Genomic DNA, 24,217 nt, shown 5'->3' on the forward strand with positions numbered 1-24,217 from the left:
TTATTGAAAAAGAAAATTTTAAATAGGAATTCAGCAAGTTCTATCAGGATTCCAATCAATTTGGGCTGAGATCAAGCCTTGTTAGAGTGAAAGCATTCACCTTTATTTGGGATTTGAGGCAATGTCTAGTATGTCTTTTCTTCCTGTTGGCCAAGACCAGAAGCATAGCCTTAGAACTCGGATTCAGGAAAAGGAGAATTCCGTTCGGAAGTCCTCTGAGTAGCTTAAAACAGTTTGATGCTCTCTCACTCAACTACACACCCCCAAGTTATTTGCCAAACAATGATTTTTGTCCGTCTTTACTAACTTTAATTGCCAAATTTAATTGTTTTACAATCTCGGCTAAATTCTATTATACAGCTCAGAAATAGCCTTGTGCGAATATGTCTAGAGCGAGTGAGACACAGAGAGCTCATTTTAAGGGGTTAGCAAATTTTACCAGTATGTTGAGTGTTACCCCCGTTCTTGAATTTCCATAGGAAAATATTCCATGATACATTGCAGCATGTAAATAGTGAATTCAAATCACATCAACCGACCATTGTGGACGACGGATGGTTGACTTTACCAATTCTTATGCTCAATTGGCTTATACATGTTCATCTTGAACCATCAGCTGTTGACAACTAACAGTCGAGATGACATGTTATTTACTGTTTGTGAACCATGTGTACATTTCTATGCCACTTCATTTTCAATACACGCACTTCTGTGAAAACAATATCTGGAAAGAAAATACATTCTGGTTTTATGAAATTGAACATTGACGTAGCCCCAAAATGAGCACATTGCCTTCTACACCAGTCAGGGCTTCATGTAGTTGGCCTTGTGCCGATGGGTGCTCATTCTTTTAACCCAAAAACCATGAATAAGAAGGCACAAAATCCATCAATTTTCCATATTAATGTGTCCTTCACAAGAGAAATGCCTACATGTCATTTCATATCATCAGTGCTCTTTGAGAGTATCTTTGTTAGTGCATGGGATATGATCCCAATTGGACAGAAAAGTAGACATAGAGAGACTGAGTGCCGGGTCTCAACCCGGTTCTTAAGTCCATCATGGTACACCTGCCTGAACACGAAATCATAGAAGACACTTAATATGCAGCTGCCCCATATCTTCCAAAAAGAGAGAGAGAGAGAGAGAGATTAACAAAATAACTATATCAAATTACATGTATTTTTCTTTACATAGATGTAGAATAATGACATTCTACATGGAAAAGAAAGACCAGATATTGCATGGTATTCAACCACTCATGGTCTACAGGAATGGAATACCAAGTCAATACTAAGGAACTGTGGTCTTTTAGAGGTCGAGCATCTAAAGTAATCATGAATCCTAACGTAGGGAGGGTATATTCACAAAAATGACTGTTTTGTATGATTGGATTCCTTTGCTGCATCCTAAATTTGGAGGAAAGGAGGCAAAAGGTACCTAAGAAGATTCATTATGAAACTCTTAGAGAGGATGAAAGACTTCATAATTTGAGTCAAGTCACATTTCACATGCAATGACATCAGATTCAAGAAATAATATATTATTAGCACTAAAGCAAACTACAAAAGGACGACCTATTATTATCCTTTGCCATGCTACAGAAGTAGATATATGGAACAACTAAAAACTTCTTTATAGCATACCTTGCTGCAAAAAGATCAACAGTCAATAAGTGGAGCCATGCAGAAGCCAGAGTCATCTCATTCGAGAACATTTGTGCTATACCAGGCAACTGCACAAAGAGCCTCATATAGTATCACTAATTAAGAAAGATGGAGCGGACACAACATGGGAAGTGTATTTCAGAATGCAATCAAGGATGTTATATGGTAATTCAGAGGACAATCCACTGTTCTGATAATACACGGTGGAGGTTATATATAGCTGGATGAATGTCCTATCCAGCCCCAGGGAAGTGGATCTCCCTGTATATCATCAGGAATTGAGGTGGTCCTTTTATGTGTACTTTGTCCTCATAACATAGAGAGCCAAACAAAAGAGAGTGTGGAGACGTGCAGTATGTCAACACTAATAGGCAATGTGGAACTATTAAATACACACCTCAGGGAGCCAGTATTTACTAGTAAACATTAGCCGTAGGGTGTCAGGTGTCCAAGAGAGATAGAGAAGATAAGCATACAAAGCTCCAAGCACAATGTAGGGTATATTGCTTTCCATGGATCTCCTGGTCTGTATTTTATAGTAATACAGAAAATATATGATCATAATCAATATTATCATGAGTGCACTGAAGCTTAGAGCAGATTGAGAATAAAAATGGAACTTTGATTCATAAGCTTTCCTCTGAATTAACAATATATTAAAAATGTTAAGGGATAGCTATGGACAGAAAGGAACATAAATGAAATATATGAAATCATTACCCAAGACAAGTAGAAAAAATAAAGAAATGTAAAGATAGTGAAATTACACACTTATCTATGTAACCCACACAAATACACAAAGCAACACACTAGGCCTTCATGAATTGGAAGCATATTGAGTAGATTACTGGTATTGCAAACTTACAAAATTGATAAAAGAATATATGCTTTTCTAGTAAAACACTACATTAGTCAATATTCAAAATTGTTAATATAGGATGACAGGCATGTATTTGTAGGAATCTATCAAAGGCATAATGCAGGAAAAAAAAAGAATTACCTGCGAAAAAAAAGTTACTACAGTAATTCCAGATATTTTCTTTCTATTGGTGCTAGATAAAATATCTAAGAGCCCCTAATTTACTGAGGAATGTCTATAAGATACTAGCAAAAGTCATTGCTGGTAGGCTGGGAGAAGTATTGCCTCCCGTAATCTCTCAACTCTCAACCACACGCTGCATTTGTCAAGGATAAGCAGATACTTCACAGAGCCTTGGGAGCACGAGTGCATACAAGCTATAGAACAAATCCCATAGAAACATGCAAATTAGATTTCAGAAAAGCTTTCCATTCTGGGGCTGGGCAGTTCCTGATGACAAAATGAGACTGATGGAGAAATGAACTGTAATTCAAGTTGTTTGCCCACTTTTACATTTTTTAAGTGCTTATCAATGCACTACCTAAGGATTTTCCAACAAGACCCTCTCTCCCCACTTTCTTGTTCTTAATTGTGCTGAATAGCTCCAGTCATATGCTAGATGGGGTCTATGCGGTTCAACCGAATCAGGATTGAAGGCCTTGCTGAAAGGCCTATCGGTTTCCAATATGCAATATGCAAATGATATGTTAGTATCCTGTGATGCAAGCAAGGAACAAATGAACAGCCTATAGATGTTTTTGAGATGCTTTTGAGGTGGCTTAAGAGTTAGCATGTCCACAACTAAACTGATAGGGTCTCTGTCTCAAGAACTCCAGGGTTTGACAGTATGTGTAGGAAGTGGCGTTGACAAGCTGCCAACAAATACCATGTCCGCAGTTGTGCCTATGCAAACCAAAAGAGCTTTATAAGGGTTCATGTAAAGATATAGCAGAAAGACAGCAGCTCGGAAACCTAGACTTTTGTCATTGGGAGGCAGGATAACATTGACAGAGCCGTCAGCTATATGTTCCTCTATTCCATTTCCTTGTATATCACAAACACAACTAAAATGACAACGCCAGACCTTCTTTCGGGGTGATTAAGTGATTAAACGCAAATTTCATTGAGTGATTTAGGACATGGCATGTAAGCCGAAGTGTAAAGGGAGGCTGAGCATCCGCAAAATCAAGGACATGAAGAAGGCTGTGCTATTGAAAGTGGTGGTGAAGGTCCAGAAAGCTGTCTGACCAGTGATGACAGCAGGTGGCAAGCATGGCACTGGAGAAGTTGGGTGGCTGCGGAGTATTCTAGCAAAGGTAGATTCTCTGAGAAATGGAATGGTATAAACAGCTGCAGGTAAATATTTGTGGAAAAATGCATGTGGGAAATGGTAGACACACACAAGGTTTTGGTTTAGTAAATTGGAAATCAACCTCAGCGTGAACAATACCCTAAGCTTTGGCTACTAATCCAAATATCACAGTTACTGAAACAGTGAATGATACTTTCTACAAGACGCATTGGACTCGGGATGTCATGTGAGCATTAAAGAAAGATGCTACAGGACTTGAAACAGACCTTTTTTCAACCTGGAAGTAGTAGATAAGCTGATATGGAGTTCTGGCTGAGGTCAGTGCATCGAATCATCACCAGAACCACTGAGGAAATCCATAGCTCATGGGGATTGGATGATCCTAGGAGCGCCAAATACCCAAGGTTTCTAATGGGTGGTAGTTTCGAACAAGGTGTTAGCTATGACAGGAATGTGAATCCCAAAGAACTGTACAATGTACAAAGGGGATTTTAAAATCACAAATTCTTACATTATATGGCACCTATGCAAGTATGGATGTTTGTGCTAACCTTTGTTTGGTATTATGGGTCTATCATGCATTTATCAAGAATTTGTTTGTACAATGATTCACCCCACCACTGCCTAAGAATGTCCTAATTAATTAGGAAATTAACCCTGTTGGCTATACCTTCGCTGATATCGCCAGAGAGGAATGACAGGAAAATTCAATGACAAGGGAAACAAGGCAAACAAGCTGCAAGAATGAGTCAAGGCTACAATGATCTTGTGGGCCAGATCTACAAAGGGGTTTTGGGGGTTTTTCAGTGGCTGACTTTGAGTATGGTATATCTACTAAATGGAACTTGCCATCTGAGGGATGGGTATTGAACTTCAATGGAAGTTCAAATGGGAATTCAAGGCCTGCCGGCATCAGAGGCATTTTGAGGGGGCTTAGAAACATTTATACAAGATGGTACTGAATCATAATAAGGGGGAGGGGGAAGTAAACAAAGTCATCAGCTGGGCGATGGGTAAGGACATGTCCTTGGTGCCTCCATGTATTTGAAGAAAAGGACACTCATAAAGGATATGCAAGCTTCCTTCAACCATGTGAGGTGTGAGTCTAATGAGGAAAAGCCAATCCGCTTGCTTGTGATGGAGTCACCAAAACATATAGCGGTAACATTGTTTGATGAGTGGGGTATAATTTTGGGATCTAGTGTCTGTAGGCCCTGTGTTGTACATTGAAAAGCCATATTTGTACATCAATTTTGGGTGATGAAATGCAGTTAAATTTTCCAAAAAATAAATAAAAAGAAAACAATAAAATCTAGATCTTCCTTCAATAATATAATAACACATGGATGCATAAAACAAAGCATTACAAAGGAAAGAGTCATTGACATGCAATCTTCCCCTTTTTCACAAAGCTATATGCATGTAAAAAGATCCCATAATCAAGACATCCCTCTCCACTAACAATCTTTGGGGAGTTTTCTAGCACATGCATCAGTCTCCAAAGGCTAGCGGTGGCCAAGATATCCCACTAAGTCACTTTGAGTGTGTTGCCCTCTATCCGTAGTCCTGAGAAATAAACTTTCAGAGGCTGGAAGTGTCACACATCCAGAGTATCTTCTAACCCAAGGCCAGTTGCGCCAAATATGATTGATATCAAAGTAACCTTGTCAGTAAGTCGACTTAGTGAACTATATTTAGTTCTTTATGTTTCTCACTTCAATAAATTATTATTGGTAGTTCTTTATGTTACAATATGTTTTTGCCAATTCTTTATTCATGATGCACATTACACATTTTAAACTACATAGCAATTTCCATGTTAATAAGTATGTCATAGACATGATCTTAAAGCTCTCTCTCTCGCTCTATACAGCAAATTTCCATGTTAATAAGTATGTCATAGACATCACTTTAGAACTCCTTCCCTCCCTCCCACCCTCACTCCTAATGCCGTGAACTCCAATTGGGACGAGGCTTTTGAATATTGGAAAAAATAGCTTCTTCTTTTATAGTTACAACTGGATTAAATAGCTCGCTATATACTTTGCTTGAAATATAAATGCTTATGTAGTTCATTACATTTAGCAGCACCACCAGCCTCACGTAATATTTACTGTCCTAGGCTTTATACCAATTTTTCTGTGTCAAAGATTTGTTTTTTCATTTTATTATCGTATGGTTTCTTTGAAATTTATTTTTCTCAAATTGTGAGATAATTTAGATAAAATTCCTTTATCCTCACCAAGAAAACTTAGAGGTTAGACAAGAAAAGTCTGCAAGAAATTTGAGATAATTTAGATAAGATTCCTTTTATCCTCACCAAGAAAACTTATAGGTTAGACAAGAAAAGTCTGCAAGAAAGGGAAATTAACTATGGTATCTTCATCTCACCAGTTCCACTTTAGGGGCTAGAACCATGAGCGTGTAGAATGGAAGAACAGCAGCCGTTCCCATTGTGAAGACTCCACTAGCAATCTGTGAACTTGTGAACCCTGTAGGAGATCAGTTATGAGAAAACGTGAGAGAATGCTCTTTCTATATGCAATAAAAGACCTCCCCAACATGCTCCATGCAGACAAGATGCATTGGGCAGCCTTTAAAAGTATTATTTGCATGTAGTAATCAGGCAGATTGGGCCCAATTTCGACTGGGAAAACCAAAAATAGCCTAGAGGGCTAACGTCTATACAAAGTGCAGGAGTTGTTCCTCTGAAACTCAGGCTGAAGCCTGCTAACTTTTGTCTAAATTTCAGCAATCATTGACTCTGTGCGTGTGCGTCTTGCATTTATAAAAATTGGCACATTTTCTTCAATCTTAGAGGTGAACTTTGACTGAAGTCATAGATTTTGGTTTTATTCCATTTCTCATTTCTCTTTTGACTTTGATCGATATTTTATTTTGACCACATTCAGAACTTCAAATTTTGGAACCTTGCATTTTATTCTAATGCTAATATTAGACCGCTATCATAAAACATAGACAAAGCAGAGAAGAATCAGGCAATTGACTTCACTAAGAACATACAGAGTCATGGAAGCACATGATAATGAAATTGGGCCTTTTTACAACATGAGGGACTTGTTTAAGCTGAGCTGGCGCAAAGAAATGCACCGATGCATTTCAAATTGGCAAAAGGCCTGCCAAATGAAAAGCACCAAATCAGTGCTAACTAAAACTAGAACAACTTTATCCAACCAGACAAGTGTATTTCCATTTTCATTAAAACAACTCATGTTTAAATGAAACGGTAAAGATTTTCTGTTTCAATTCACATCCTATATTCATCCATCTGTTTTGGAAAAATTGTACTTTCAAGCATGAGGGATCACAAAAACATAAATCAGATTTTTGCTGGAAGATGGTTCAAATCTCCATATACGTCAGAACATACATAACAGAAATTTTAAACATTTCGTTTTGACTAAAAGGAAATTATCAGGAAATGTGTCATTTGAGCTAGCAAACTAACATCGTCGCTTTCCCAATTTTTGCATTAAAAATCAACAACTTGACAATTACCAAACCAAGAAACATGAAAAAAAAATGCAACTTGACGGTTTTTTTTTTGGGAGATAAAAATGAAGTAAAGACGAAAAACATCATGGGGACTAAAAGTGATGCCCATAATGAAACTCTGAAGTCATTAAAGACGACTTTTCTACACTTTTACACTTCTTAGAACTTCTGAGCAAGAGTATCATGATGCATGATGCAAAAGACCCTAGAGACTGTTGTGGGCTGTTAGGGGCAGTAAACATGCCTAGAAATTTTTAGTGACAACTAACTTCAAACATAAGAAAAAAAAATGCCCGAGGCTACCTCTTTTTGAAGAACACTTATTATCACACTCAGCTAGACACAAATGTATCGAAACTCCATCTAAACTCCAAAGTGAGCATGTGCACATACACACACACATTGAGAGAATACGTTTTCTTTTCTAACAAGGACAAACACTGATTTTTCTGTCCAGGGATGGCACATACATTCCAACATAACATCACAACGTAAAGATTATAAACGAGGAGTAGCATTCTCTGAGAAAACCAAAGTTTCAAAGACTGTTGTGATTTCTTTGTAGTGAAGAATTATAGAGGACAATTACAAAAATAAAAAAATCTGAATAGTACATTCAATTGAGGAAGCACATTCATACATTGAAAGCCAAAATTTAACATTTGAGAAAGCCATATTGTCTCAGTAGGATCAACGTAATTATAAAGCACACATCTTGGCTTTTTCAATAACAGACTTAGAACAATCAGAATGAAACATTGTGTATGGATCAAATATTCAATATCCTTGTTTGCATAACAGGCACACTAAACCTACATACATTTTGGATATCAGCACATCTAATCTAATAAACAAAAAGAACATAAATAAATCAACAAATAATGCATTTAGAAGCAAAATACAGCCGCAAATATAGAAGTATTACACGAAGCAGAAACACGTAATCCCTTGGTATTAGAGGGTAAGGATGTCATTTTCCGCGGAATAAGTATAAGTTTGGTTCCTCCAATAAAGCTCGGCTCCCTTCTCAGAATGTGACTATGTCTGTGTTCAATTCCCATTTCTGTGAAAGCCAAGACATCCTTTCTTTTCAAACTATACAAGTGGCTGAATTGTCTAGGGTGGTATGACCAATGGACCTACAAGAGAATGAATATGTTACAGTATAAAAAAGAGGTTTGATTTCAGCATTTGTGCACAAATTTGCATCCAATGACTGATTTTCCCAAATCATCAGAAATAGGAAGGCATCCAAAGTTTCAGAATTTGTTAAACAAGGAGAACCAAGATTACAAATATAACCCTCATAATTTGCAAAGATCTGCAAGCATGACATAGCACACAAGACACACTGATTAGTAAGCCCTCTAACATAACCATGACTATGATAGTTGCCCATTGGAGGCACTACAACAACCAAGTCCAAAAACCATGTGTAAAATGGTTTGGCAAGCTACTGTATTTATTAGAGAATGGGGATTTTTCTCAGACAATTCACAAGTGTCATCATCAGTGAAATGAGAAAACCAGTTCTCAAATACCAAGTTGGGTTTTTATATTTTCCATCAAAACATCATGAAAAGGCCACCAGTGGACAGATAATGAAGAACAAATAGCGAATGAATGAAACATCCAACACATATACATGAATAAAAGGTGCACCTGCAGAGAGTTTGAAGCCTTGCATGAGTAAAAGAGCGCCATTTTATTGAGCAAGAAGAGCACGAGAGAGCTACCTGTAAAAATACGAGCCACCTGGAGAAAACTCATGAAGAGATACAGTTTGCTAAGTTCCAGGGAAAAGGCAAAATCATAGTGCTGTGAAAAGTCATTGAATTTAATAAAAATTTGGCGCACCCATCAAAAGCAGCTGACTCCATTATACAAGCAGGTGAGCATTTGGACAATTTCCCAGATGGGCCCATGTGGGTTGTTCCGCACTGGTCGCTCACAAGAAGAAGTACACCATTAAAGTAATTATTTTCCTTTTCGGGGCCTATTGTCCATATATCTAAAGTTTGGAGTTTGGAGTAGCCCACTCTGAAGGAATTGCTATGTGATTGGAAAGTCCTGACCATATATGAATTTGGAAGAGTAAGTATGCAATAACACCTTTGACCTTTCCAGCTAGAATTCACAATCCACTAGGGGTGAAAGCAAGGCTTGAGAACCAAGGGCTTTCAGAAAAGAAGAGGATTTGTATGAGTCCATGTAGAAATGAGTGGCCTCTTAAAAATTTGTTTTGGAGAGGGATTTTTGGACCTAATTTTTATGGACATGTAATCTTTAACATGGAGATCATGAATATGAAAAAATAAATAAATTTTAAAAAGTAAAAATAATAATTTTATAAGCAAACATTTGGACGGTTAGTTTCAATTATTTTTAGATAGACCACTTATTTACATCCCTCTTTAAGATGGATGCTTTATAACTCGGGGACCACAAATGTAGAAATATAGTCCCGTTGCATGAAACAAATTTCCGTAAAAACCTTTTAGATTGTGGGATCTTTATGATGTTTGTATATGGAGATTATTAGCATTGTTTTAACTCAAAAAAAAAAAATGTCTAAATGTAAGGAAAAAGTATATATAAAGTTCAACCTTAAAATGTAGAATTAAAGATGCACCTCAAAAATCTATCTGAAAAGGTTGGTTTAATGTTGAAAAATCCTAAATTGATCATCTCAACATCGAGATGTATGATATGAAAAAAAAAATGATGTTGATTCACAGAAATAGTGCATCTTGCAACACATTATCTAGGCAGTCTATTTTCAAGATTTTTTATATGCTTATAGATATACTGAATCTTAACCATTTTTTGGAGTTTAAAAATTTATAGTTAGAGATGAAAATAGATTTTAAGATAATCCTAAGAATTTTTTACACCAAAATTACATGTTATGATAAAATTTGGAGGTGCGCCTTAATTGGATTGTTTAAGGTTGCAACTTTATAAAAACCACACTCTTTAAATATATACATGCACATCATATATATAGGTAAATTTATTAAAATACTATATATTTCAACAAATATTATATATATATATATATATATATATATATATATATATATATATATATATATATATATATATATATATATATATATATATATATATGAAAAGTCTTAAAACCGCCTATAGGCGAATTACTATAGTGTTTCACCCCCCATCATAGACATGCTATGTCCGTGACGGTTTTGTCTAAATACTGCCACGGACCTACGGGGGCTGTGGTGGTCACTGTATATTTTTTGCGTCAAATTTGCGTGAATAAAACCATCACGGACATGCTATATCTGTGATGGACTACCATGGACATGCGTGACGGTCTTTAATCCATGCCGTCGAAAAAAATCGGAAGCTACCGAGACTATGGGTGAAAATACTATTCATTTTCGCCCATATGCGTTTTGTAATGTCTTCCACATCTCTAGAAAACCATATTCTTGGCATTTGTATAACCTCAAATTTTGTACACACATTCTCTTCATCCTCATAATCAATCCTACGGAAAAAAAAAAAAAAAAAAAAAATTCAATTTGCACCCTAGATATGGTCAAAATTAGTACCCATCCAACAGTGAATCTCGACCATCCATTTGGTGAATTTCAATATCTATGTCTTAAATAATTAAAAATCACTTTTTTATTTTTTAGCATTATTAATCTAGTGATGATAACGCTATAAAAATTTTTTGGGAATAACAATCCTTCTGAGGCCTATATCTAACCATCTCAATAAAATGGATGACTCATATTAATTGGGCTAGAATGAAAACTTTCTAGAGTATTTTTTCAAAATTTTCCTTTTTGTGATTGTTCTTCAGAATGAAAAGAGTGTACATTTAAAAATTTATGTCAAACAAATGTCTCTAAAATGGTTTTTGAAGATGGTTGTATAATACTACTATACAGCCGTTGCATGAAATCATTCCCCATACAACCTTTAAATTGGCAGTGATTTCATCTAACGGTTGTATCATAGATAAGGCTACCACACTTCTAGAAAACCATGTTTGTGGTATTTGTATGGCTTAAAATTCTGCACACATATTCATTTCATCTCAATAATCAATTTTTTTAAAAAAAACTAATTTGCACCCTATATATATAGTCAAAATGAGTTCCTTCCAATTACAAATCTAGATCGTCCAGTTGATGAATTTCAAGATCTGGGCCTTTATGAATTTAAAATCATTTTTTTTCTTTTTTCATATTGTTAATCTAATGATTAAAAAATTATCTAAAAAATTTGGAAAGAAAAAGATTATTTTGGGGCCTAGTTCTAAGCTAAAAAAATACTTTCTAGGTTGCAATTTCAAATTTTTCTTTTTTGTAATTGTTCATTAGAATGAAACTAATGTATATTTTAAAATTTGGATCAAAAAAATTGCCCCAACATGATTTTTGGAGGTTGTTGCATTATATTACTATACAACTATTGCATGAAATCACTACCCATATGTGGGCAGTGCCCTATATATATATATATATATATATATATATATATATATATATATATATATATATATATATATATATATATATATATATATATATATATATATATATATATATATATATATATATATATATATATATATAGGCAATGATTTCATGCAACCGTTGTAAAGTATGTAAAGAAATATGATGCAATAACCTTAAAAACCCATCTTTTGGCCATTTGTTTGATCCAAACTTTGAAATATATACTTTTTTCATTATAATGAACAATCACAAAAAAAGAAAAAATGGAAAACACAATCTAGAAAGTATTTTTTTAGTCCAATTAACATAGGCCGTTCATTTTGGGGAGATGCTTAGATCTAGGCCTTAGAAGGATTTTTCCATTTCCAATTTTTTTTGGATGGCTTTATTATCATTAGATGAACAATGTTAAAAAAGAAAGAAAATGATTTTGAGTTTATAAAGGCTATGATATTAAAATTCACAAAATGAATAGTCTAGATTCGTTTTTGGAACGGATTCATTTTGACCTTATCTAGGGTTCAAATTGAACTTTTTTTTTGGGGGGATTGATTATTGAGATGACGAGAGTGTGCGTGCAAAATTTGGGGTCATACAAATACCACAAACGTGTTTTCTAGAAGTGTTGTTGCATTATACTATGATGCAACCATTGCATTGGATCATTGCTCATATATATATATATATATATATATATATATATATATATATATATATATATATATATATATATATATATATATATATATATATATATATATATATATGGGAAAAGACATTGTGTGCCCAGGTGCATACTGCTACAGTAAATACCCACGGCCCAGAATGAATCTGAGCCAATCAACCGATCATAGACGTATTCTTAAAATAATTTGAAATTTTATGCATGTATTCTTAAAAAATATGAGAATCTAATAAAAATATCAAAAAAATAGTTCGTAATAAATAAATTGAACAAAATACCCTTGTAATGTTTCAGAGATATTTTGGTCAATTTTGTTTTTGAAAATTATTTATAAAATATTTTTATTAGGCGTGTCTTGATGAGAAGAATACACACCTAAAATTTCAAATTATTACGATTTGTATAAAACAATTAAAATTAAAATATGAAATGAGGTCGTGACCCTCAGATCGACTGGGCCCATATATTCATGTGAGCTAGTGGGCTAATCTCAGCGTATATATATATATATATATATATATATATATATATATATATATATAAGAGTCACTGTTGTATGCCCATATGTCAATGGCCTAGATTGAATCTGGGCCATTCTGTGGCCGATCTGACGCTCACAGATGTTCAATAATATTTGAATTTTAAATATTTTTCTATAAATCCAAATCACTTTAAATTTTAGACGTGTATTCTTCTCATTAATTTTCACCTAATAAAAATATAAAAAAATAATTCGTGGAAAAAAATTGACCAAAATACCCCTCAAAAAGTTTCGGGGATATTTTGATCAATTTATTTCATGTAAATTTTTTTTGATATTTTTCGTAGATCAACTTATTTTCGAAGAATACATGTCTAAAATTTCAAGTAATTTGTATTTTTAAAAAATAAATTAAAATTAAAACACTATCAGACATCCGTGATTGTCAGATCGACCCAGATTGTGGGCGTTTATTGCAGCAGTATGCACCTAGGCGCACAACATCTTTTCCCATATATATATATATATATATATATATATATATATATATATATATATTGCAACACATTATCTGGACCGCCCATTTTCAAGATTTTCAGATGTTTATAGATCTGTTTGATTTGATTAATTTTTAGATTTTAAATTCTTATATTTAGTGATAAAAATAGATTCTTAAGCCAACCAAAAAATTTCTACACCAAAATTGAATCTCATAGCAAAGTTTGGAGGTGCGCCGTACTTTGTTTGTTAAGTTGCAACCTAATGCAAACCTCATCCTTTAGGGAAATCAACAAAACTTTTTTTAAAAAAAAATATTTAAAAGAGGTTTTTTTGTATATATTTTACGTTCAAGTCTCAAATTTTTATAATGAATTATTCTATTTAATATTATTCCTTTTCTTATATATTTGATCAATCCCAAATATTCAATATATATATATGTGTGTGTGTGTATGTGTGTGCGTGAAAACTCTTCCCAACTCCTATAGGCAAAATGAACAGTGATTTCGTACCCTCATCATTATCCAAACTTCATCGCACAATCACAATTGTTTGATAGTGTTTCATTTTTCATTTTTTTTCTAAAAATCCAAATTACTTCAAAATTGGAGTGTATATACATCTTAGTAAGGCGCACCTAATAAAAATATGAAAAAAAAATAATTCAAAAATATAGATTGACCAAAATACCCCCAAAAATTTACGGGGGTATTTTGGTCAATTTATATTTTTTAAATTATTTTTTTCATATTTTTATTAGATGCGCCTCACTAAGATGTACATACCTTCCAAATTTCAAATCATTTTGATTTGTGAAAAATGAAATTGAAAAACTACAGGACAATCGTGATCTTGCGATGAACTTTGGACGGTGATGAGGGTTGACGAAATCACTGTACATTTTCACTTATATGGAAAATTCTTCCCAACGCCTATAGGTGAAAATGAACAGTGATTTCTCCTACCCTCGTCACCATCCAAAAGTCATCGCACGGTCACAATTGTCCGGTAGTGTTTCAATTTTTATTTTTTTCTATAAGTTGGAATGATCTAAAATTTAGAGTTTATATACATCTTAGTGAGGTGCACCTAATAAAAAAATGAAAAAATTATTTTGTAAAATATAAATTGACCAAAATACCCCTATAAAATTTCAGGGGTTTTTTGGTCAATTTATATTTTACAAATTATTGTTTTTATATTTTTATTAGATTCTCCTAGTTTTGATGAACATACACTCTAAATTTCATATCATTCCGATTTATAGAAAAGAAATGAAAATTGAAACATTACTAGATAACTGTGATCATGCGATGAACTTTGAACGGTGATGAGCATAGGCAAAATTACTGTTAATTTTCACCTATAGGCGTTGCGTAGTGTTTATATATATATATATATATATATATATATATATATATATATATATATATATATATATATATATATATAGATATATACATATATATATATATATATATAGATATATACATACATATATGTATATATATATATATATATATATATATATATATATATATATATATATATGTATATATATATATATATATATACATAGATACATATATATATACATACATATATATATATATATATATATATATATATATACACACTTTAACTGACCCAAATATCTTAGATATACTATCAATAAATCTGAAAACCCATGAATTCCATATAGTACATGGTTCCCAGAATTTAGCTATAGCATACAGAATATATTATAAGGTAATGAATACCCTTTGTCCTAATATTATGAGAATGGATAAGAAAGATCAAACAATATTATTCCAAACAAATATGGAAAAATCCCATACTATTGTACCTAAAACAATAAAATGGTCAGATATTGTGCTACCACAGTCTTGGGCATTGCAACATGCAAATCAACCCCAAGAAGTACCAAGTCATAATATTTCAAATCAAATAATTGAACATCCAGATGGAAATATTGAAATCAAATTCCAACAAATACAGGATGATATAAATGTGAACAAGAAAAGAAATAAAAAACCAATAATACCAAGTAGAAAATCTTGTTCTACTACTCCTGATGTCATTATACTTCCTCTTCCTTCTCAATCTTCTTCTTCCCAAACTATACCTTATTCCGATTTACAATTCCAAGGCATACGACGAACAGCCGATCATGTTGTTCTGCCTACCTATACTCCTGAACCCAATATAGAAGATTTTCAAATATTAACATTACAAATTGAAGAAAATATAGACAATAATTGTAGCTATACTGATGAACAAATAGCAGCCTATTTAGCAACCTATGATTATTATACTGATGAAGAAATGGCAGCCTGTTTAGCAGCAAAATTAGAAAGGAAAGTAGAAAGAAAGAAGAGAAAAATCATGATCAATTATATTAAACAAGATTATATTTCAGTTGAAAATAAACAAATTAGAGAATGGTATCTTTCGAAAATACCATTAAAAATAAGAGAATTATTACAAGCAAAATATAATAAATTTCTCAAAAAAGAAAGAGAACCAAAATGATATTTTATATGGCTAAAAGAAAAATATCAAGATAAACTACATATTCCTTCATTTGAAACTATTCAAACTTTGGAAGAAAAAACCTATATCAGTACAAATGGTACTATAACTGCTAGTACACATCCTCCTGAAAAGAGTATAATACTTAAAGGAGTCACTCCATCTACGAAAGGAGAACCACCTCAATCTTTATATGATATCATTGCTACTTCATATAAAGTCTTACCTAAAGAACTTGGTAAGAAACAAGAATTGATACCTCATATTGTAGAACAAAACACACTTTGATTTTATACATAAACCCAAATTAAAGGAAATAAACAATGTCAAAAGTCAATTACAAAACAAAGAAACATTTCTTTGTACATTAAAACAAGGAATTAAATATAAATAAATAGAAAAACAAATACAGGATCCTTTAATCCAACAAAAGATTCAATCATTACAAAAACAAATAGAAACCACTATATGTAGTGAGCATCCTAATGCTTTCTGGGAAAGAAAAAAGCATAGTATTAATCTACCCTATGAACAATGAGACTATTCTTCTTTTGGACTATATGTCGGTGCAGCTTTATCTATGTCAAGGTCTCTGACTGAATTCTTCTGGATCCTCTTCTTCAGGATCTGTCTCTTCTGCTGGATCCACTTCACTGAGGTGTAAGTACTGATTGGTATGTAGTGGTGATGATTGGACTGTTTCGTCAGACGAAATTGGTTTTCGGCTGGCTTCAGCAAATATTTCTTTCATTTGCTGTTCTAATATTTCTTTTGAGGCATTGGGATTGTTTGCAGCATGTTTCGTAAATAGGTTGGAAAATCAAAAGAGGTATTGGCTGTATTTGGGCTTGTCTTATCAAAATATTTTGACGGTACAAGACCTTCATTGATGCAATTCAGATCGGCACCTAAGTCTATTAAGGCTGAAGTTTCAAAACTATAATCTTTTGCCACTATAATTTTGACTTGGACAAACCATTTTTGAATTAGTATTTTGTCTAGTAGATTAACTGAAGGGAGAGTTACCAGATAAGGTTTCTTTTCTGATATTTCGGGAATCTCTTATGGTTCTTCTATTATGATTTGATCAAATTCTATTTCATCTGTATCTGTATATGTAAACAGTAAGTCTACTGTTTTCAAAATCCTTTCTAGTTCTATTTTATCCTTGTTTATTTCTTCGTCTGTCTGTAACAAATTTGTTTCTCAAGTTTGTACTTATGTGTTTATGGCATAACAGTTTGTTTTCATAGTATTTGTAATAGTTTGTTAGTTTGTAGTAGTTTGTTTATACAGTGGTTGTAATATCAATACAGTTTGTTTATACAGTGGTTGTAATATCAATACAAGTCGTTTTTATTATGCAATTTAAAATATTATTCAGTGTCAAAATTGGAGATTTTAATTATGCTCAATGGTTTATTATTGATCTATCCATCATACCCCTCCTTTGCATAATTCTCTTCATTTTAAATTATTATAAAATCCTGCAAGAAATTATGAAATATAATAGTCTCATATTTACATATTTACTTTAGAAATTACTCTAGACTCTCTAGACTCATAATCACTACCTTAGACTCTCTAAAATATTAATACATAGGATCGGACTGTAGATCCTGGGCGTTTTGGTATCAGAGCCATACAGTAGAACTGTTCAAACAGTGGAACTGTGCAAACAGTTAAACTGAAACAAACAGTAATACTGTTCTTAAACAGTAAACTGTAAAAAAGAGATAAAAGTTACATCTTTACTAAAGAAACCAAAGTAAATTTACATCCAAGAAAGTTGGTCCGAGAGTTAAGGCAAGAGACGAAAGAAGTCCATTGCAAAGTACCCGCCAAGGCCAAGAGAGCCGCTTTGGGGAACACGCTGGACCCTTGATCGTCCAGATTGGCATTATTCGCAACCTACGGATGACAAATTTAATTAGGAATCTTACTAGTAAAACTGCAACTTCATCTCAAACACTTAGAGTGAAAAATAAGGAACAAATTATAATAAATGACATTGAAGATCACATTCAGAATTGGATAAACAACAAACAACTAAGAGAAAAGAACTTGGTGACTTTTGCGAACAATTTGGATATTTTCTTGATAGAAAACAAATGCCTGAAAAATTATATAAGAAAAAGAAAAAATATAAAAAAGACAGGTATAAATCCAAATCTAATAAGGATTATAAAAAATATAAAAAATCTAAAAGAAAACTTATCAATAAATTTTCTCCAAATACAAAAGGTAAGAGAAAACTACCAGTATGTTATAAGTGTGGTAAAGTAGGACATTATAAACATCAATGTAAATTACAAAAGAAAATAGAATCATTACATTTAGATGATGAAACAAAAAATAGAATCATCACCAATACGAGACAATGGATAGCCAGAAATGAACAAGATCAAGAAATAATCTATACGGAAAGTGATGCCGTTAATACTCTCATATATACCTTTACACTTCACTTTGTAGGCAGTACAACATTGTTAGTAGCAAGATCAGAAGATCTGCTATCTAATCTTTGTCGTCCTACATTATCTCATTATAAATGGTATAAAGATGTATTTTTCTCACGATTATTAATACGAGAAGACTGTCAGCTAGACCACTGGAAAGAGAAATTCATAGACGGTCTACCATATTTATTTGCTGAAAAAGTCAAGGAAAGACTTAGGAAAAAACATAATGGAATCATTGTATATTCAGCTTATACACTTGGAGAACTCTCCGCAGAAATATGTGCTGAAGGCTTAGCCTTATGCACAGATATGAAACTCAAAAGACAATTGAAATCAAATTCCAACAAATACAGGATGATATAAATGTGAACAGGAAAAGAAATAAAAAACCAATAATACCAAGTAGAAAATCTTGTTCTACTACTCCTGATGTCATTATACTTCCTCTTCCTTCTCAATCTTCTTCTTCCCAAACTATACCTTATTCCGATTTACAATTCCAAGGCATACGACGAACAGCCGATCATGTTGTTCTGCCTACCTATACTCCTGAACCCAATATAGAAGATTTTCAAATATTAACATTACAAATTGAAGAAAATATAGACAATAATTGTAGCTATACTGATGAACAAATAGCAGCCTATTTAGTAACCTATGATCATTATACTGATGAAGAAATGGCAGCCTGTTTAGCAGCAAAATTAGAAAGGAAAGTAGAAAGAAAGAAGAGAAAAATCATGATCAATTATATTAAACAAGATTATATTTCAGCTGAAAATAAACAAATTAGAGAATGGTATCTTTCGAAAATACCATTAAAAATAAGAGAATTATTACAAGCAAAATATAATAAATTTCTCAAAAAAGAAAGAGAACCAAAAGGATATTTTATATGGCTAAAAGAAAAATATCAAGATAAACTACATATTCCTTCATTTGAAACTATTCAATCTTTGGAAGAAAAAACCTATATCAATACAGATGGTACTACAACTGTTAGTACACATCCTCCTGAAAAGAGTATAATACTTAAAGGAGTCACTCCATCTACGAAAAGAGAACCACCTCAATCTTTATATGATATCATTGCTACTTCATATAAAGTCTTACCTAAAGAACTTGGTAAGAAACAAAAATTGATACCTCATATTGTAGAACAAAACAACTATACAAATTCGTATATGCAATCCTTAGGAAAACAGGCAGAAAGAATAGAAAGAATAGTGTCCAAAGAAAAACTAGTTCCTTCTCCTCCTAAAGCAGTTTTGTTCAAAGCACCTCCAAAATTAAATAAAAATAAATTTCATATTGGAGACAATAATAAATCATTAATGGATCAATTAATAGCCAAGCTATCTCAACTAGATATTAAAGGAATACCATCTCCCAAGATTACTATTCTTACACCAAATATACCTAGTCCAATACCTGAATCTTCAGACAAAGGCAAAACGAAAATACCAGAGCATGAGACCATGATGCTCCAAAAAGAATCAATAATTGAAGATACTATTCAGAATCAAGAGAATGCATTTATGGATACCACTCCTATTGATCTGAATAGCATAAGTTATGGAAAAAATTGGAAACCAATTACTGCCCTTCCATATCATAAAAGTCCTACACCCGTAGACATCCAACTTGAAGAGGATGCTATACAACAAGTAGTATCCTATTCAGGAAGATCAATAGTCAACTGGACTATAGATGGTCTATCGAAATTAAAAATTTTAGATGTCATGAGACATATGACCATGTCTGCCTCTGCAAATAAAATGGCAGGCAACCCAGATCAAGAGGTTGCAAAAGCAATAGTCAATGGATTTACTGGCTGGTTACGAGGATGGTGGGATTTTTATGTGGATGATGAAACAAAAAATAGAATCCTCACCAATACGAGACAATGGACAGCCAGAAATGAACAAAATCAAGAAATAATCTATACGGAAAGTGATGCCGTTAATACTCTCATATATACCATTACACTTCACTTTGTAGGTAGTACAACATTGTTAGCAGCAAGATCAGAAGATCTGCTATCTAATCTTCGCTGACCTACATTATCTCATTATAAATGGTATAAAGATGTATTTTTCTCACGATTATTAATACGAGAGGATTGTCAGCTAAACCACTGGAAAGAGAAATTCATAGCCGGTCTACCATATTTATTTGCTGAAAAAGTCAAGGAAAGACTTAGGAAAAAACATAATGGAATCATTGTATATTCAGCTTATACACTTGGAAAACTCTCCGCAGAAATATGTGCTGAAGGCTTAGCCTTATGCACAGATATGAAACTCAAAAGACAATTGGATAAACAACAAACAACCAAGAGGAAAGAACTTGGTGACTTTTGCGAACAATTTGGATATTATCTTGATAGGAAACAAATGCCTGAAAAATTATATAAGAAAAAGAAAAAATATAAAAAAGACAAGTATAAATCCAAATCTAATAAAGACTATAAAAAATATAAAAAATCTAAAAGAAAACTTATCAATAAATTTTCTCCAAATACAAAAGGTAAGAGAAAACTACCAGTATGTTATAAGTGTGGTAAAGTAGGACATTATAAACATCAATGTAAATTAAAAACGAAAATAGAATCATTACATTTAGATGATACAATCAAAACAAAATTATACAATATTATCAATTATGATTCTACATCTTCAGATAATTCTTCCAATTCTTATATAGAAAATATACACGACGATGATCTGTTGTGGACAGACTCATCTGATTCTTCTATGTCAACAGACTCGGAACCATCTACTCCAATAAAAGATAATGATTGTAGTTGTCCTATACCTTCACAGAATCTTCATACACTTACCCAAGAAGATAATTTCATCCTAGACATTATCGATAAAATAACAGATCCAGATGAAAAAAGATATGTCATTACTCGATTCATTTCTATAACAAAAAATAAAGGTAAAACACTTCCCATCAATAAATCTCCTGATGAATATAATTTTGCTTCAATAATGAAGAGAGTAAGTGACCAACATACTTCTCAACAAAAAGAACCTTCAATATCTGATTTAGATTTCTAGGACACATGATCCACCACGGCACAATCATTCCCATTGATAGATCAATCCAATTTGCTAATAAATTTCCTGATCAAATACTTGATAAAAAAGAGCTTCAACGATTCTTAGGACGTTTAAATTATGTTAGTGATTTTTATCCTAACTTGGCTATCGATGCTAAACCATTACATGATAGACTCAAAAAGAATCCTCCACCATGGACACATATCCATAACATATATATATATATATATATATTGTCACGACCCCACCCCTGACCCCTACCATACTTGCCGGAGGGCGACGAAGTGCGGGACTGCAACCAGAAGTAGTGAATGCCACTCAAGTGGGAGTGCGCTCAACGTTTTTTAGAGGCAGAATCAAAACAAACCGCGAAAGAAAAACAAAAACCAAGCGCACAGGTACAAAGAACTGAAAAAAATAAAATAAAATCAACTTATATATATATATATATATATATATATATATATATATATATATATATATATATATATATATATATATATATATATATATATATATATATATACATATATATACAGGCTTCAAATTTTAATTACAATCATGTTCGAGGTACTACAGGCCCAACAGCAAAAATACAGGAGTTCTCACAAAACAACTAGGTGGCCATTGCCACCAGACACCTACTAATATGGTAAAGCCTTCTCCCGTCAAGCTCAAAACGTCAGCCACCAACCGCTAATGGCCAGCAGTCTACTCTCAAGGACCGTAGGTTGTCACTCTATATAAGGAAAATTAAAGGGATGAGCTATAAAGCCCAGTAAGCGGATCAACATCAAGTATTCCGACCGATACAACGATATTCATAAACATTGCCCAAGATTCATGCAGGTGCCATAACATGGAGTCATGTGTCGCAATTCTTTTAGCAATGGTGGAAGAAGTGTAAATTAGATGTCAGAGTATCATACATCGCATGAGCTAACAGTTACCTTATCATTTTTTCAAAAATAACAGATCAGAGTTTCAGGCGAATCGCATAGTGCATACAGGCAATCCTAGTGCAGCCTACTCCCGAAGTAGAAGTCCCATGGATTAGGCTAAGCTACCATGTAGGTTGGAACTTCTACTCCCATTCAGGAGGGAAAACAATGGTGGACCCATTTCGTAATGTCTTCACGCACACATACAATCCCTAAAGCGCTTTGGGGCTTTCGATAAGCTGTGGCCTTACAAGACACAACCATCTCCTTATGCCTTTTAAGCGAGAAGGTGTTACACTACCAATGGGTGACCCAATGCATAGTGCCCATATAGATCTGGGGGGCACGACCCTCGCAAATATTCATATTCACTTCCCGACTCCATTCCTATCATTGGGGTCGAGGTAAGATCATAACTACCGGCATCTTATCTCATCAGAATAGATTACACTACCAACAGATGACCCATTGCGTAGTGTATTATATCAAAAGTCTCAGAAATCTCATATCATACTACCAATGGGTGTCCCTGTGATTCATATCACATGCTTATCACAACAGATTCCCACTACCAATGGATGTCCTATTTCGTAGTGGTTCATATCAATAATCACAGTCATATCATAGTTATATAATATCAGATTCCCACTACCAATGGGTGTTCCATTGCATAAGGGTTCATATCATTCCAAATCATAACCATGCACGTGCATACCTCAAACATTCATTCACTCATACCAAGCATGTCAAATCACAATTTTTCAAGAGTTCATGAGCGTTCACTCTATCATAAGCATGCACATTCAATATTTCTTAACAGAACAATTTTCATCATGAAGGCCTCGTAAAATTCAACATAACTTCCCTTCCATGGGGATCTTAGTCACAGTCCCAAAAGCAACTTGAAGGTAAACTCATCCATCGTTCATTTAGAAGGGGTTTAGCCTTAATCAGAGACATATTGGTCCGAGAACAATCTTTCATAAGACAAACAACATTTCTGAAATTTCTGCAACTAATAATAGTGATATACTCACACAAATAGAGGCATAATTCTCAATTTATGAAGAATTCAGACATGGTTTCAGACCAAATTTGATGTAGACACACATAGCTTTCATTTAAAATTTGTTTGAAGTCGTTTGGACACAATTTGGCTAGTTAAAGTTCAATGTAATATGAACAATAGTTCTAGGAATTCCTGCAACAAACGACAGTGACATGCCCATACATTCTGGGGCATAATTCCTAATCCATGAGGAATTTCAAGATAGTTTCATAATCAAATTTGAAGTAGACACATCCATATTTCAAATAAAGGCAGTTTGAAGTCATTTGAACACCGTTTGATCAGTCAACAATTTATTTAAAAAACATGTAGAGTTCTTGGAATTTCACAACAAAGCTTTGGCATACATTATAGAGTGATAAAAAACTCTCAAACTAGAATGTGTATTAACTTAAGACCTTTTTCATCTTAAATTAGATGCATATGAGTACTATTCCACAAATTTTCATAGCCAACAAAAGTATTTTTAGTGCTCAACTTATCATGCAAATGAGAGCCTTAATCCTAGAAAAATAGAGCCCAAACAAGTACAAATTTACTAACATGCAGCCACATCCCCATGCTCACACTGTGCTTAAATCAAAACTAAGGAGACATAAGTATAAGATCCACTTACCTAAAATTA

General features: G+C 33.3%; 1 protein-coding gene across 17 annotated transcripts; it reads right to left on the minus strand.

Annotated features, from left to right (window-relative positions):
- Positions 1-691: 691 nt before the first annotated feature.
- On the minus strand, positions 692-9,557 carry ABA4 (abscisic acid (aba)-deficient 4). 17 transcript variants are annotated; one of them, XM_020665930.2, is made up of 7 exons: positions 9,212-9,527; positions 9,017-9,090; positions 8,280-8,493; positions 6,230-6,330; positions 2,065-2,193; positions 1,647-1,735; positions 692-1,074 (listed from the first exon to the last, which is right to left on the minus strand). In XM_020665930.2, the coding sequence occupies exons 1-7, from the start codon at positions 9,213-9,215 to the stop codon at positions 936-938; spliced, it is 750 nt and encodes a 249-aa protein (XP_020521589.1). In that variant the 5' UTR covers positions 9,216-9,527; the 3' UTR covers positions 692-935. The 17 variants fall into 17 exon arrangements, with proteins under 17 accessions (XP_020521589.1, XP_011622585.1, XP_020521586.1 ...); XM_011624283.3 differs by having other exon boundaries at positions 9,017-9,109; positions 9,212-9,405; XM_020665927.2 differs by lacking the exon at positions 9,017-9,090 and adding an exon at positions 9,091-9,109 and having other exon boundaries at positions 9,212-9,389.
- Positions 9,558-24,217: the final 14,660 nt, after the last annotated feature.

This window comes from Amborella trichopoda, chromosome 13, assembly GCF_054954075.1.
Source record: "Amborella trichopoda isolate Santa Cruz 75 chromosome 13, AtrichopodaSantaCruz75HAP2 v2.0, whole genome shotgun sequence".
NCBI lineage: Eukaryota > Viridiplantae > Streptophyta > Magnoliopsida > Amborellales > Amborellaceae > Amborella > Amborella trichopoda.

Coding starts and splice junctions, on each gene's coding strand:
- ABA4 (XM_006842246.4), bottom strand. CDS start 9,124: ATGAGTTTTCTCCAGGTGGCTCGTATTTTTACAGGTAGCTCTCTCGTG. Junction 8,494..9,016: donor AGGCTTCAAACTCTCTGCAG/GTGCACCTTTTA, acceptor ATTCTCTTGTAG/GTCCATTGGTCATACCACCC. Junction 6,331..8,279: donor ATTACGTGTTTCTGCTTCGT/GTAATACTTCTA, acceptor GATCTCCTACAG/GGTTCACAAGTTCACAGATT.